At 34.5% G+C, this 16,035-nt stretch overlaps 2 protein-coding genes across 9 annotated transcripts in view; one reads left to right on the top strand and one right to left on the bottom strand.

Moving 5' to 3' along the window:
- Positions 1-10,621, bottom strand: part of LOC128186518 (basement membrane-specific heparan sulfate proteoglycan core protein-like) — a 74,890-nt gene extending 64,269 nt beyond the window's left edge. For 5 of the 7 annotated variants that reach the window (XM_052856306.1, XM_052856308.1, XM_052856311.1 and 2 more), the window contains exons 1-2: positions 10,294-10,619; positions 6,368-6,527 (exon numbers count right to left, since the gene is read on the bottom strand). In XM_052856306.1, the coding sequence (XP_052712266.1) occupies positions 6,368-6,527; positions 10,294-10,386 (253 nt within the window). In that variant the 5' untranslated portion in view covers positions 10,387-10,619. Of the gene's footprint in view, positions 1-6,367; positions 6,528-10,293 lie in introns of all 7 variants that reach the window. The other 2 variants (XM_052856307.1, XM_052856309.1) reach the window with 2 other exon arrangements.
- A 2,287-nt stretch (positions 10,622-12,908) lies between these two features.
- On the top strand, positions 12,909-15,558 carry LOC128186521 (uncharacterized). Of its 2 annotated transcripts, XM_052856316.1 has the most exons (5): positions 12,909-13,134; positions 13,303-13,429; positions 13,766-13,840; positions 14,080-14,095; positions 14,663-15,558. In XM_052856316.1, the coding sequence occupies exons 1-4, from the start codon at positions 13,025-13,027 to the stop codon at positions 14,083-14,085; spliced, it is 318 nt and encodes a 105-aa protein (XP_052712276.1). In that variant the 5' UTR covers positions 12,909-13,024; the 3' UTR covers positions 14,086-14,095; positions 14,663-15,558. The 2 variants fall into 2 exon arrangements, with proteins under 2 accessions (XP_052712276.1, XP_052712275.1); XM_052856315.1 differs by lacking the exon at positions 14,080-14,095 and having other exon boundaries at positions 12,918-13,134.
- The last annotated feature ends 477 nt before the right edge of the window (positions 15,559-16,035 follow it).

Genomic DNA, 16,035 nt, shown 5'->3' with positions numbered 1-16,035 from the left:
TTTAATTTGGTACTTAAAGGTATTTGCAAATCACGTAATATGTCATAAACTCAGCTCGAGAAACCGTACAGGTTTTTGTTCCTAGCTAGCTACTTATTACAACAACAAGAGAAGAATATATAGTGCCAACAAAAAATAGGTACAGCATGCATAACAGATATTCATCACATATCTGCCGATTAATCCATTGTGATCTAATCCCACGGTGTTCCAGAAATTACATAATCTGCAAAATTTGACTTTATTTGACGTAATTCACACAATACAGCAAAGATTTTTGGTATATTAAAAACCCATCTATCACAAAACTTAACAATTTTAAAGATTCTCTTTCACAATTATATAATGCATCTGCATATCTAAATAATGGTAATTTGACAGCTAGCAACCATTTGAATTTCTTAAAAATGCAGTACTGTATATTGTTTACGATTCATACAATCAATTTTGGCCTTCATAAAAAAAGGGTGAGAACATGTCATTAAAGAACCCCCCCCCCCCATGGTTCGTGATTAGATAGATGATTTTTTCTTACTCATTACTTATCTATATCCATCCTCAGGAGTTGAAAAACACAACTTGTTGAATATACTGATAATCTAATTCAAACTCATGGGAGACCTATTAATGATACATAATTATTTTTCCATATATCTTCCAACCAATTCAAAATAACGAAATTGAAACTGTGATTTTTTATGCTGATATGCGAGAGATTACAAACTAATAGCTGCTGCGTTCCACTAAACGCGTAGAATATATCAATGCTTCACCATCAAAACACTTAGAGTCTGTACATAGAACATTCCAGTGTTTTTCCTACAAACATGCAAATGAAAATTTGCATGAAAACAAGCATGCAAGCAACTAGTTGGTAGTAAACTCTTGAAATTCCAGCAAGTTTTGAATTCAGTTATTTGGGGATTGGGCCCTTACTGTTTCCAAATGAAGGATTTTAAAAATATAACAGAAAATGGCACTTTCTTTGTGTGCTAGCTTGCAGTGAATCACGCCTGATTAGAGACAGATGCAATACTCTGTAATGATCGACAAAACTTTTCTTTCAGGAAGGTATTCAAGTTTCAATCTAGTTTCAAGGCACAAATAATGAATACTGCTAGCTTATAACATAGTGATTTACGTACGGGACAAAAATGAAATTCTGAAAAAATTTCAAAAAGTCCTTTATATGTTGAGTCATCTCCGAATAATGGCCACGCAATATGGGCCATATATATTAAAGTTTCACAATTGATCAAAAACTTAAATCAGATAAACTTTCAGACATATGTCAATGTGCAATTCCTCCCTCATATTCTGGCCAATTTGTTGTTCACAATGCCTTAATCGTCAAAATGTGAACAGAATTAAGTTTAAGTATATGTTGAAAAAAAATCATTTTCCTAATATTTAAATTTCATCCTATCCATAGTTTTATAGAAGTTTATAATTCTACCAATTAGAGCCAGATGCAGCAATGCATTTGACCCCTCCAATTTATTTGCAGTATTGACAAATAACTTGTCTAAAAATGGCTTTTTTATGGGGCTAAAAAGAGTGAGACCCTAAATATAGTGACAGAGCTACTATAGCTAAAGTTATAATGTATTCAATTTTCACATCCATGAATTTTCTTCATTGAATTTTTCTGACAAGTTACAAGAGAGATATCATGTCCCCATAAATATTTAAGGTCAGGTGAGCCAAAGTCAGATGGAATTCACCCCCAGGTGTGTAATGCTGGGACCAAGTGTATCTGATCCCCGAGTTATCTGTATGAATACATGACAATAACACCTGCCTTATATACCTTCGAAATCTGACTGCCATCATAAACGATGCCAAGTTCTTTTGAAATTTCTCTGTTTGAAAATTCCCCACCATGAAAAGTTTGTCTAGACAACATCATGAAAAATGATTTTTTTATGACTTCCAAGTAAGAACACATATGGATGATGTTTCACTATTATAGATGCGAGGTCAGCTGACTTTTTCACCAAAGACAGATTGAATTCTTCTGCCATATAAAAATGAACAAAAAGAGTAAATAATGGCAATTTATGTAGCTATATGGGGATATTTATGTGGTATAGGACACCTTCATATTGTGACAAACTTCCATAATACCCACAGTCCTCTGTGTCTCCGCATACAGAGATTCGTTTGGTACAAACAATCTCTTATGGAAGTTTAATTGACATACTTCATATCGAAATAAACAGTAAAATCAAGTATGATTTTATAAATGCTTTCTTTTCCAATATTGTTCCCTAATAGTGAAGCGCAATGCGTTAATTTGTGCATTAACTACAAATCTGAATGTTATGAGTTCAATCCCTGCTGCGACTTTCATAATTTTAACCTTTCCCAAAAATTTAAAAATATATTTTTTTGTCAAATATATGTTGTCAAATTTAAACCAGTAAAAGTACTTTGTTTTTAATATCCTTTTATCCACATTAACATCGACAGGTGTCCCTTAATTACCACCTTAACAGAGTCTTGGGAAAACAGTTTAATATTAATTGTAACATGTTTGGGGTCTAGATGGTTATTGGATAAATGCACGTATATCATTCCTGAATAGGTCAACTTCAAAGCAAACTTAGTCTGAATAAAGTGTCTTAATCAACTAATTAGAAAATCTTATTTACTAATATGGTTATAAACCATTAACCTAACGGCATCAAGAAAGCAAGACAGAATGTATCTTAACTTAGATAAAATTCATTTTCAAATCTCATCTAACAGGGAGTGTACAGTCTTTTAAAGAATCAATATTGATCAGTGTAAGTTTTTATAACAGGTTTGATATCTAGATTTGACCTGATTATAAGATTTTGTTCACAGAAGGATCTAATGCCATGAGCCTTTATATGTGGATAGGCTCGGGTTACTTAATAGATAAGGTTTAAACTGTGATTGAAATTGTCTTCTAAGGGTAAAGAAAGGTACTTTTATCTATGTCAGACATCATTGTGGACAAGCTAGCATTTTTGTTCATAAAGCATTATAGTGCTTAAAAATAATAATAAACTGCATGATGTGACACCATTTGAATTACCTTTCATCAGCAGACATATATAATCAAAGATGTAAATCAATTAGGTCCTAAAGCACAATCTCTCTCTCTCTCTCTTTCTCTCTCTCTCTCTCTCCCAAAAATGCCAATCCAATTGTTTTCGTACTTCATACTTCTGACAGAAGTTTGGTGTTTCTTAACTTCCTTTGTCACAAACTACCAGCATTGCTGCATCAATTAGCAAATATTCTCCTACAGTTCACAGGCTGTTTGCATTATTTGTTCTATGTACCGGTACACCATAGAGCTTAATCATCCCTTATTTTCTCTTTACAAATGGCTTTTCTAAGTAAACTGAAGCAAGTTTCCTACACATTTGCATGGCAGTGCTTCATTGACATCAGATCAATGCCAGCTTCAATCATAAACTTTCACTGTGTTTGTTTTCTTGACCCCAGAAGATGTGATCTTAAGTATTGTGTCTTCTTCTGATTTAAATTTCTCCTCAATTAAAAATGCTGACTTAGTCAAATCTAAATCTAAGATAGCAAGTCCCCCCCCCCCCCTCCCCGGGTTACAAAAGTTTCCATTGTATGGTCAAAAAGGGGTTACCGTAATCTTTGAAAAAAAAATCATAATATTCTAATAGTTGCATCAGGTATCTGAAATATTGGCATCCTTCTTATTAGACAAACATTAGATATAGTTCACATGCAGACAAGAAAAGTAGTCTATAATCATGTTTCCTCTACCAGCAGGACAATCATACATGTAAAATTTACACTAATTCTACCAGAGATCATTGAAACCTCACAAGATACTGAAATTCCTTATATTACGAGAGAATATAAAATCGTGAACACAGAACTTTTTCCCTTATTTCTTATTAAAAAAATAATGAAGAGATTTTAAAATCTAAGAAGGGTGCTTCTCGCAATTTTACATGAATATTAATTCCTCATGTTTAATTAGGAATCTGCAGTATATGAATGTCACTTACTGTAAACCAACTTTTATTCGCGTGTGATAAATTTTCGCGAGATTTGCGAGAGCCTTATTGTTGCGAAAAATTTCTTGCCATGAACCAGTATTTGCCTTATAGTTGGAATAAAAAAAAACAGGTGTAGATAAGGTTTGGTCGGAAAATTAGTTGTTGCGAACTAGTTCATCTTTGGTAAATCGCGAAATAAAGTCGTCGCAAATAATACTTGGTTTAGAGTATATTGGGTTTGCAGCAAACAAAAATCAAGGAAAAACTTATGTAATTTTTTTTTTACCGGAATATACCAAAATAATAACTTTATTCGCTCAATGATGACTTAAATATTAATCATTTTTTTATTAAAATAATTTTCATATTTCTTGTTCATTATCCAATATAAATTTTATAAATACTTTACGGTACTTTAATTCTAACACAAAAACTACACATTTCAGTCTAATTAAAACAATATAATGACTCTGGTTGGAGTAGACTATTAACTTTTTCAAAATGTTATTAAAACCAATGAATATGGTATGTCCCTTGAAAATACTTTTAGATGACATATGCATGTACTCTTTGATACTTGAAACAAGTGAAAAGCTGTCAATGTGACAGCAAACCGTGTTTTCTTTTATGTAAACTGTATCCATAATCCATGTCAACCCTTATCCAGTGAAATGGAGTACCCTACATGTATATGCAACATTTTGCCAAAAAATGACTAAGTTCAAAAGCTAGTATTTTTTTCATAAATTATCTGAAATCAAAATCCTAGCAATATGCACACCTCTGATATATGTACAATTGATCTGCAAAAGAACAACTTCCTATCTTGAGAACTGTAGGAGGAGTTATCCGTACAATGAGGGTACCCTATATGCAATATTTTGCCAAAAAATGACTAAGTTCAAAAGCTGGTATTTTTTTCATAAATTATCGGAAATCAAAATCCTAGCAATATGCACACCTCTGATATATGTACAATTTTTAAATCTGCAAAAGAACAATTTCCTATCTTGAGAACTGTAGGAGGAGTTATCCGTACAATGAGGGTACCCTATATGCAATATTTTGCCAAAAAATGACTAAGTTCAAAAGCTGGTATTTTTTCGATAAATTATCAGAAATCAAAATCCTAGCAATATGCACACCTCTGATATATGTTCAATTGATCTGCAAAAGAACAACTTCCTGTCTTGAGAACTGTAGGAGGAGTTATCCGTACAATGAGGGTACCCTTTTGGCAGCCGCCCGCCCATCCGCCCGCCATTTTCACCATTTTAATAACCGGATTTTTCCGTTGGAAAACCTGGTTAAAAACTATAAACTATAGCTTAATGTTCATATGTCTAGGAATTTTCTACCTCTTGGAACATTTCAAGGCCCTTAATCACTAGCATACAGTGTCTGTACAGAGAATTGCCAAGATTGACATCATGTTTGCTATTGATAGATATATACATATTGTCTTCTTCATGGCTCAGAACTCAGCCAGCAACCATTAGTCAGTGATGAAAATAAAGAAGCAGTTTGGCTTATGTACAAACAACAAGATTATTGTGTTAATTATGCTTACAACATCACAACAACCAGTAGGTTTTTTTGTGTGTGTGGGTTTTTTTTATTTTTAATCTGGAGCCCCCGCGAGATCAGATGGCAGTCAAGTGGCTGTATATTATCTTGTGTAAAGAGATCCATTAAGAAGATTAAGAAAGAAAAAAAACTTCATAAAAACCTGTATACTTTTTATCTTAACCTGCAAGGTAAATACATAAACAAACAGTCACTGGGGCTGGTCTACGGCCAGTTGCTTGGGGGCCCCGTGTCTGTGTGTGAGAGTTGACCTCCACTGAAGTAGCATTGTGTGTCTCAAGGTAGACAGTCTGATGAGCCATCAGGGGATCAGATCGGGAGTCAGCAAATGAAACAATGCTAATCTGTTAACCCGCTACTCCTACCTCTGCCATTAACAACAGGTGAAGGATTTATTACACCTGCTGATGCTAAAGAGCGCAATTTTCTTATCTACATATTGACATATTTTGTAAGGGCTTTATCTCAGAGTTTTTTTGTTGTGGTGTATTGCACTGCATGTGCGTTTTGTCAAAAATTTAAATAATGTTCTACCAGTCTAGTTATTTGATATACACCTGCATTAGATTCCTGCAGTTTTTTTAGATTAGATCATAAACATGAGCAATATTCCAGGTTTATAAATATATATATATATATATACATAACATCGTCATTAAAAGAAGTGTGGTATTTGTATGTAAGAAAAGTATGCAGAGCTAGCTCCCACACAAATCTCTTGATCTTTCTCCCATCAGCCATCTGCCTCTGTGGGCCGTCACACTCACCTGGTGTTGTGGCTGGGGGGTTGATCACTGTCACTGTTCCGCTGCCCTCCTCATCTCCTGACCCCTCGTCTTTTAAAAAATCCTCATCATCCTTTAAAGTGTTTTCTACTGACCGTTTCTGAACCACAACCTGTGCGTCCTCAAATTCAAAGTCCTTCTCCTGCAATAGAATATAATAAATGATGCAAATCGTTCAATGCATAATTCTTGTTATTTGAGTTCATTTTTTTTATACCTGTGTCAAATAAATCAAGAGCTAACAAAATTATTTGATGTCAGTCGGTTTAACGCTGTTTGCGTACTTGCAGAATTATTGAAAAACACATACTTAGATTTAAAAAATACGAAAAAAAAAGATGTACATCTCCTCTTAATGAAGTCATGAATGTTTTTATAGGAACCCCAATTTTCCTTTTTTTTGAATTATGATCATGCATGTGCCTTGAATTCTAGAGTTTTGTGTTTTTTGTGCTTGTCAAATTGTAATCTTCAATGTTAAAACCTAGTTCTGAAGACAGAGTTCTGTGCATACCCTCTTTTGATTGATCAGCATCAAACTCTCTCTTGCAAAATCCTTGTTAAAATTGAAGTGATTATACACAAAGATTTACATTACACAGTCTGGCAAACTCTTGAAGCTTCCAGGATTCTGGGATCTTGCTTGAGATGCATTTCCTGCACTTCTACATTATACCCTTTAATCCCCTCGTCATCCGAAAGAAAAATAATTAAAAGCTTAGTCAGACCTGCCCAAAATTTATCTTCACAGCATCTTACCAGATGACTAATCTATTTTCTTATTCAAAAGCTGTTTAGTCTGGCTCCATATTTCTTTAATAGTAGTAAATACAGCTTCTACTCATTTCAATGCTATCCCACCCAAAATGTTGGGCAAGTGTGAGACACTGTGTCATATTGTTGGGTGATCTTTAAATCTGGTAAATATTGATGAATTCATGCATACAATCTACCCAGATTATCAGAGAGAGGTGACATGTTTATCAAGTAACGTTATGCCAACAGGAAGATAGGGCTTTAGGTGATCTGTGACAAGGCAGCATTTGACATACACAATACCACACAACAAGATACTAGCTCTTACACAATGACGGGCTAGCTACTCAAATCAGGCAGTCTGAAAATCTCAACCGTGAAAGTCAAAATAGTTTAAACATTTCAGACACCAAGGAAAGTCTCAAGCGAAGTTTCTTGAGAAGATCATCTAATTATAAGGTACAATATGCTTGTTCACACTGAACTTGGAGATTGGACCCCCCCCCCCCTTTAAAAAAAATAATATAAATCCATGAGACTGAGGTGCACCGTTTCATTTTTGTGGTTTCTCCAAAACAAAGCTCGTAAGAAAGTTGTCAAGTACATGTCTGCATGACAGGAATTACATGCATTACCAACAAAGACATTTCATAAATTTTATATTACATCTATATTTTGTTCCAAAACTTGTTTTTCTCTTCAAGCCTGATTTTTTTTTCATCATACACTATATACACTTAACATTCCTATAACATGTAGTCATAACATGGTTATGGCACACACACACCTGCACAAATTTCTATCTATTTGTGGTTGAACATGGAAGCTTATAGCGAACAGAGGCTGTTTTTGTTCTGCACAATTCATGTGCAATATAGAGTCCCATTTCAAAAAAAAAAATTCTCTTTCATAAGAGATGGTTATGTTCAATTCACAAGCTTAACGGATAAAAACTGCCTCCAGAAATATTTCTATGAAAGCAAAGTCTATTCCTCGTTTCATCACTCTTATCAAATCAGCTAGTCTCTCTAATACAAGCTGATAACAAAGCAGCATACAAATAATATGCTATTGGGGATGTTTCGGTGAATATGTCAGATCATCATCTTTCATTTACAATGAGAGAAAGTCCTAAGCTTGGTGATTTTAGCCTGCCCAATTGTTTATTTAACAAGCTTTAGACCCCTGGACTATAACTTTCCAGTTTCCAACAAGCCAACACCAATTTACACTCCATTCCCCAATTTTATGGTACATAGATCTTGATTGCCTGGGAAATGGCCAGGTGTCTAGTTTAGTACCTAATCTACCCAGATTGACAATAGTCCCGAAATTACAATTAAAGCCAGGTATATTCACCCCAGACAATTTAATGCATTTGTGGACATTGAATATTCCCTATTCTCATGTCAAGTTTAATGTGTCCACCGTTGAAAAAAGAAAAAAGACCAAGTTTTATCACCATTCAGGTGAACACTTGACAAGTTGTGTTTTACGTCGCATCGATGGCTATGATAGATTCTCCCAAAACATGCAAACAACAAACCAGCATGTTGCATATGCCGATCAAGAGGGCAAGATGGAGAAGGAGGTCCAAACCCCCTCCCCTCCCAACATCCCTTGGACCCTTCTGGAAAAATGTCTGGACTGGCATATATGTGTGTAGTGGTTCCCAATTTTATAGATAAGGAAGCAAAATTTTAAATCATATACCCATTGACACGATTGAGTCATCTGTCAGATGCAAGGATAGTGCAGTAACTATCAAAGAACAGGGTCACAGCTTGATCCAGGATTTCAATAGATCCCCCTAATATCTTTTACAAACTGTGAAGGAGGAAACAGCTTTAAATGGTCAAAATGAAGGTCTATTTCCCTGTGAAAAATGGTATGAAATGAGAGGTCTTGTTGCTCTTTGATAAGAAGAAACTTATAATTGATAAGAGTGCATGGCTGTGGCTCTGTGGTCATAGAATTCACCAAAAGGTCTCGAGTTTAAATCTGCTGCAGTTTGGCAATGCATTTGAACATCTGGCATTGCAATTGAAGTCTGACATTTCGCAATGGATCTTATCCTAGGAAGTATTGCTTCATGTAATGGAAGTCTAACTATCTTCAATCATACAGCTTCACAGAAATCTTAGGTGCCATACATGAACCCAGAGAACTAGCAAATTGTTCAAAGAATGTATAATGTGGATCAATCTGCACCAGTTGCACTTTAGATAAGTACATTTGTGCAAGTACAAATTCTTTTTTTTTCTAGGAAAAAAAATCCATGAATGTATCTTTGTAGAAATAATAAAGAAGTTCGGGAGTATTTTTCTTTCCTGTCTTGTATGAGATGAAGCCCTACTGGTTATAAATGAGATGAATGTAGAGAAAACAGATGCTGTGTGGGTAGTTTTAATATTTCTAGACCTCACAGTCTCAGCATGTTGCATTATTAAGCCAATTACTGTGTTGATTTAATTTTTACTTTTTCTCCATTTTTCTATTTCGTCTAGCTTAATCCTTTGGTCTACTCAAAGCGGAATTGTCCTAATTATTAATGAAAGCAACAGGAACAAAAATATTTTTGCAACAGGATCCAAGAAAATTCCCATTTAGATGTTTATCCATGCTCCATTCCCCCACTCAAGAGGCTCAAGAGATGGTCATTAAAAGTCAAAAACAAAGTTGTCAATCACCAATGCTTCTGCTTGTGCCTGGGTTCAGAAAATATAGGGATACCTTGAAATCAAATGCCTTAGCGTTTGTTTTTCTACGTCAGTTGTGTAGAACTATCATACATTTTTCTTCATTTTTTTCTCAAGAGAGGGTAATTTCAGTTGTGCAAATATTTACAGGTGTAGCTATACACTCAACCTCTCAGACATCCAGGTGTTAATCGTCGAAGTTAGGACAGGTAATTTATACAAACAGAACGTTGTTTAATATAGATATCTATTCACCTTTTAAAACTGCTTACTAGGTGAAAATTATTTATAAAAAAAAAAAGTTATTAAAATTTCGTACATACGCAAAACTTAAGATCTGTCAAACTTTTCTTTTAGGAAAGAAAAGTTATATAGAAAAAAAGGTAAATGCCAATCTTTCAATTTTCCCAAGTTTGTGTTAAATTATATCTTAATTGCGCAAAAATAACTTACCGCCGACTCTCCATTCACGGGTCCATGGACAATTAAGCACACAAAGACTAATCCTAATAGGAGCCCGTGGGGTAGCGACTTCACTGGAGACATCCTCCTCCGCGAGAGAGAGGTGCAAACACTTATTCTCCCCCACTTTCAGGTCCCTTCGCAATTAAACGACCCGTGTCTTGCGTTTGTGAAGGAGAGGAAGAAAAAACAAACGCTCTGTGTTCAGCGCATTCGCCTGAAACACATCTAAGTCTCTTCGCCTTCGGCTGAGCACAAAAGTGATACTCTGCAACCCTTACCTCGTCTGCTCTCACGCCCTCGTATACGATGTACACGTGAAGAAGTGAAATTTACCGGGTGACCTACATAAGTTCGTTACTAGGGTTTATTGTTCTATACAGCTGCAATAATGCAATTAACATTCTCGTCATCTTTTTCTTCTTATTCATTACAAGTGGGTAAATACTTGTAAAAGTTAACAAAAAAAGGACAACTGCATGACGCTATTTGCACACTGATAAGGTATGTGATCGAATTACGGGTAGCACCGTCGAGTCAACCTTTTTATGGGGGTCAATAACTGTCAAGTGACATTGGGGGACAATTCTGTCGGATAAAAGACGTTAATTAAAATTTGCATCGAGATTGACACAGAAAAATTATATATAACTTCACATATCTGTCTAGAATTTTTATTGCCCTGATCTCGTAAAGAAAATAAGTTTGGTCTGCAATTATAGCTGTTAATTAATCAAGCGTTTTATGATACATTAAATGAGCAACACAACTCTATAGTTAAATGATTGTCTTTGATATTTAATCAAAGGAAAAAAAGGAGAATTATTTACTTTCTTAAAACTTCCGAACCAATGTAGTTTGTACAGAGTTTGAGATCATCTAAAATTATTAAATTATCAAATTAATTGTTAACTGGTTATCGTGAAGTCGAAAATAGCAAATACCCTCAGACAAGCTAACTTATATAGATTTTATTGATATATTGAGAGAGAGAGAGAGAGAGAGAGAGAGAGAGAGAGAGAGAGAGAGAGAGAGAATGCTTGAAAACCAATGACCAGATCTTTAGCAAATTTGATCATATAATCATCAGGCACGTAGCATGCATCGTTTTTGAAAGGGGGGGGGGGGTCATCAAAAATATCTTTACAAGCCCCCTAAAAACCTTCTCAAAATCATGAAAATCTTAATCCGTGGGTGGGGGGGGGGCATCTCTTACCTATAAATTCATATATCACCAATTTCATTTAATACCTTATTTTTTTCCTTTCAATTCAATTTTTATACATGCTCCAAAAAAAGGGGGGACTAACTCCATCTTCATTTGTTTTTTCATTTCATATGCAAATTAAAAAAAAAGTTTTCTGCGAGAAAAGGTCCCCCCCCCCCTTATGCTACGTGCCTGATATGATCAGGCACGAAGCTCGATCGTCTTAAAAAGGAGAAGGCACACTTATCCCAAAAACTTGACAAGCAAATAAAAAAAAAAACGTTCACAAATCTTCAAAATCCTATTCCGTTGAGGTGAGGAGAGTACCAGTTAACACGCTTATTCACTTCACTATAGGTGTCAATTTATTATAGCATGTAGCGTGTTCGCTGAGCGTATTTTACTGTACCTATTGCCCTTTCTTTTTTAATAATTTTTTGGACAATTTTGTTTATTTTCTCACAATTTTTATACCTGCTCTTAAAAAGTGAGAGACACCTTAAAAAATCAATTTTATGTAAAATAAAGAAAAATATTTGTTTTGAGAAAAAATGGAGGAGGGGGCAGCTCCCCCTCCCCAATGCTAATTGTGACTAATAATTAAAATCCATTGTTTGTGTCGTACAGTGTAGTCTCTATAACAAATCCGAGACGATCATAAACAACAGCAAACTATATAAGTACGGTTAAAACTCTTATGATAAAAACTCACGACTCTCATTTCTCACTGTTAACTTTCATTGAACAGCTTTTGTTCCTCTAAAATTAACATTTTCATGACGACAGTACGTTCACATTTTAGGGCCATTGCCATCGTATAGGAATGTACAGTTTATCCGGTAGAATTAGTAGCATAGGTGGATGAAAGAAACGTATTATCAAAAGAAATATTTTTGTGGAAACATACTTTTGGTAAAATTATTTCCCTTTGATAAGGAGCTCTTGAAAGTGAGTTGGTAGTAGGCGGACATGTACACCACTTTAGGTCATTAGCATGTGCGCTTCAGTGCCTTATATGTCAGTATTAAAAGAAAAAAATCAAACATAGCCCTTGTTAAGCACGTATATACATATACAGTCAGAAAAGAGATGATTTGACAGCCCGGAAAAACAAACAAACAAAATGTTTTTAAAAAAATAAACAAAAAACACCCCCCCCCCCGAAAAAAAAAACAAAAAAAAAACAAACTAGGGATAGAATATTGCTTCCTTAGAAAGGTAGGAGGCTTCAAACTTTTTTGAAAATAAAATATTCCAATGGGGACTAAAACCCACCCCATCCCAATGATTGACTGCGTTTATAATAAAGGGATCCCTGCAAATTCATTTTACAAGTGAGCAAAATCAATTTTTACCGCAAACTTTTGTTCTGTTTTTAGTTTCTTATTCACAGCGTAGAGCCGGAATCTGACGTCCGGTTTAGCTCAGGAAAATAGGTTTGCCTGACTTCCGGTCCACAGTATTGTCAATGACGCTCTTTGACGAGATTTTTGCCAAAGTTTTTCGCCTTTAAAGATGAGGGAAACCTTTGAAAAAGACCCCATACATGTTTCTGATTTATATGGTCCGAGGATTTCAGAATGGAGGGATAGGGAATTACAACTATCCCGACTGCACGAGGAAATGTAAACCTTTTTTTTTTTTTTGACGTTTTCAGTTTGTTATTGTTTTTTATGCATAATAATACAATACAACACAGAACAGTTTTTTCCATAGGAATTGATATTGCATTTCAATTGCAATGGTTATTTTTATGCCAATAAAACTAAATATTAGATCTCTTTATTTGACAGAGTGGGAAAACGCGAGAGTCATCTAAATTATAGTTTAGCTTATGCACAGAACAGAGCAAAGAGACTTCAAACAAACCAGCTAGTAGATATCGAAAAATCCAGACAAAGGAATGAAAAATACTTACAGGTGAGGAGGAACATGTAATACACAGTCAAACTCCGTTTTCTCAAGCTAAATGGGACTGTTTAAAAACTTGGAATATCCGAGTGTTCGAAATATCGAAGGTAAAATAGATAAAAAATAAGTGGTTGGGATTTACAAATCACTTCCACGTATCCATTGTATTGGAGATATCAGTATTCGAGATACTGAAGATCAAATGTACAAGTCAATCAACAGAATTGTCTTTACAAGTAAACTGGCACACAAATTTGATAATAAATTTTAACAGAATATGTCAATTTTTAATACAGATTTTTTCGATGAAATTTCACTGGGTAAAACTAACTTTTTTTTTGACAGGATGTTATGCTAATAAGTGAGAATTTGAGAGTAGATGAAAGCAACCCAGTAAGCCCTAGACTGGCCACTCTTCAGGTTGGTTTGATAGAGATCTCTTGACCTTGAACAACACCAAAGCATTTTGGTTTGGTTTGTGATGTACTTCAATTAAATTTATCTATAGTTCTATAAATATTTTACTTTTTTGTTCCATCTAATGTCCAATACTTTAGTTTGTTATGCACCTAAAAAAAAAAGTTAATGCATTTTATGACCAGTTGTAGGTGCAAACGCACTTCTGAATCAATTAACTCAACTTCTTCATTTTTTGTCAGCTCTGAATCTGTTCGAGTAAGGAAAAATTTATGTTTATGCCTTGTGTATTATCTAATTATGGATTCGTTTTGGTGATGGATTTCCAAGCGCTTTCACACAAGAAAAAGAAACCTTTTGCCAGAATAATGCTTTCATTTTGTTTCGTTAGTGGAATTGTTTGTAGTGCTAGCAGCTGCAGGTACATTCAAAGTTGAATTTATGCATATAAACATCATCATTCATGCAAATAAAAACCAATTTAAAATGTAAACATTTTTGGGGGAATAATGAATGGGGGCAGGGGCAATACCAGGTAGTGCAAGATCTCATAAATCCACCAGCATTAATTTCAAGGCTACCGAGCCTAACATTGCCAAACAGACTGTGCAAAAACCCAAGAGAAAGTCTATATCAAAGAAAAATAAAACAAAATATCAAAGTCTTTAACATTTGAACCATCAAGTATTTTACAATTTAATCAGATTACTTCGAGCTTTCAATGTAGAAATGTGAATGATAAAATGGCTGTTTTTCTACTACCGGTAAGTTTTAAATGTTTCAAACAGAATTACTCAAGTTTTCCTCCTTTCCATTAATTTGCAGTCAAATTACTGGGCCATGGTTAAAAGCCTCAAACCATTGTGGGAAGAAAATCTACAACCAACCAACCTTAGGTCATCTAGGACAGAACTCAGGGGTACACCCAGGGCAGAATCCCTCAACAGCGCTCGGGGGCAGCAAACGGGGGCAGGGGCAATACCGGGAAGTGCACGATCTCAGAAATCCACCAGCGTTAATTTCAGGGCTACCGAGCCGAACATTGCCAAACAGACTGTGCAAAAACCTGAGAGAAAATCTATATCAAAGAAAAATAAAACAAAATAACAAAGGCTTTAACATTTGAAATGTCAAGTATTTTACAATTTATTCACTGTCCTGGGAGCTGTGTAGATTTCCCCCACACTGAATTGCTGTTGTATGTCTCAGGCAATAAATGAGTAAATGTTGTTATCACCCACGTATTTGTACAGCATGTAGAAATAGCAAAGGCATTTTACATGTAAAGTGTATACTAATCATTAAGGATGAAAAGACATTTCATATTGTTTTCATCCCCCTCTAAAACACCTCAGATAACCTGAAGTCTTATAGAACAGTCATTTTACCACTGTTCCTAAGGCTTAATAAACTTTAATGATTATATTGCCAAAAATATCATTAGGTATATATGTATTTTTATTTTTTTGAATACCATTCATTCATTTATTATCTTACAGTATTTACGTTTACATTTCTCCATGTTTTTTCTATCAAAAGTTGATTTCCTTGTTTGCTCAGTGCTTAGAAATGCAGGAACCTTAGTATGGTGTAAGTTTTTTTTTATGTTTTCTATAAAAGAAATGTGTTAAGAGCTGTTTCAAATGTATCTTATGATTACATTACATGTACCATTACATGTATAAATATATGGCATTAATAAAATTGATATTATAGAAATAGCTTGCCATGGAGATTTTTTTACATGGCTGCGGGTGATTGCTCTATTTATTTTTATTCCTCCAACACATCACAAGCAGTTGAAATGCAGATTTTCAATAAATCTGTAAGAAAAACAGCATAATCTTCTGTTACTGATAATTACCCCTATATTCTAACGGTATACTTAAGGGGAGACAGGATGTTGATCACATGACTTTTATTGATCACATGATGGTAACGTATTATGGAATATATAGTAACGTTATAGGTTATAAACACTGTGGACGTCAAATTGTTAATTATTATTTCTTAAAAGAGAATCTTAATATATGGAAAAACTTTCCTTTTCTTTATACTTTGTGCAGTTATTGCTCTGTGCTTTGTAAAAACAAACTTCAAGGTACAATTAATCAAGAACTTGCCTTTTCAGTTTAAAAAAAATTGAACAATCTCTCCTTTCTAAAGGCTTTTGACAATGACTTGAATTTGATAACATA

This window comes from Crassostrea angulata, chromosome 6 (assembly GCF_025612915.1).
Source record: "Crassostrea angulata isolate pt1a10 chromosome 6, ASM2561291v2, whole genome shotgun sequence".
NCBI classification, from domain to species: Eukaryota; Metazoa; Mollusca; class Bivalvia; order Ostreida; family Ostreidae; genus Magallana; species Magallana angulata.
This window is presented reverse-complemented; position numbering and strand designations above follow the sequence as displayed.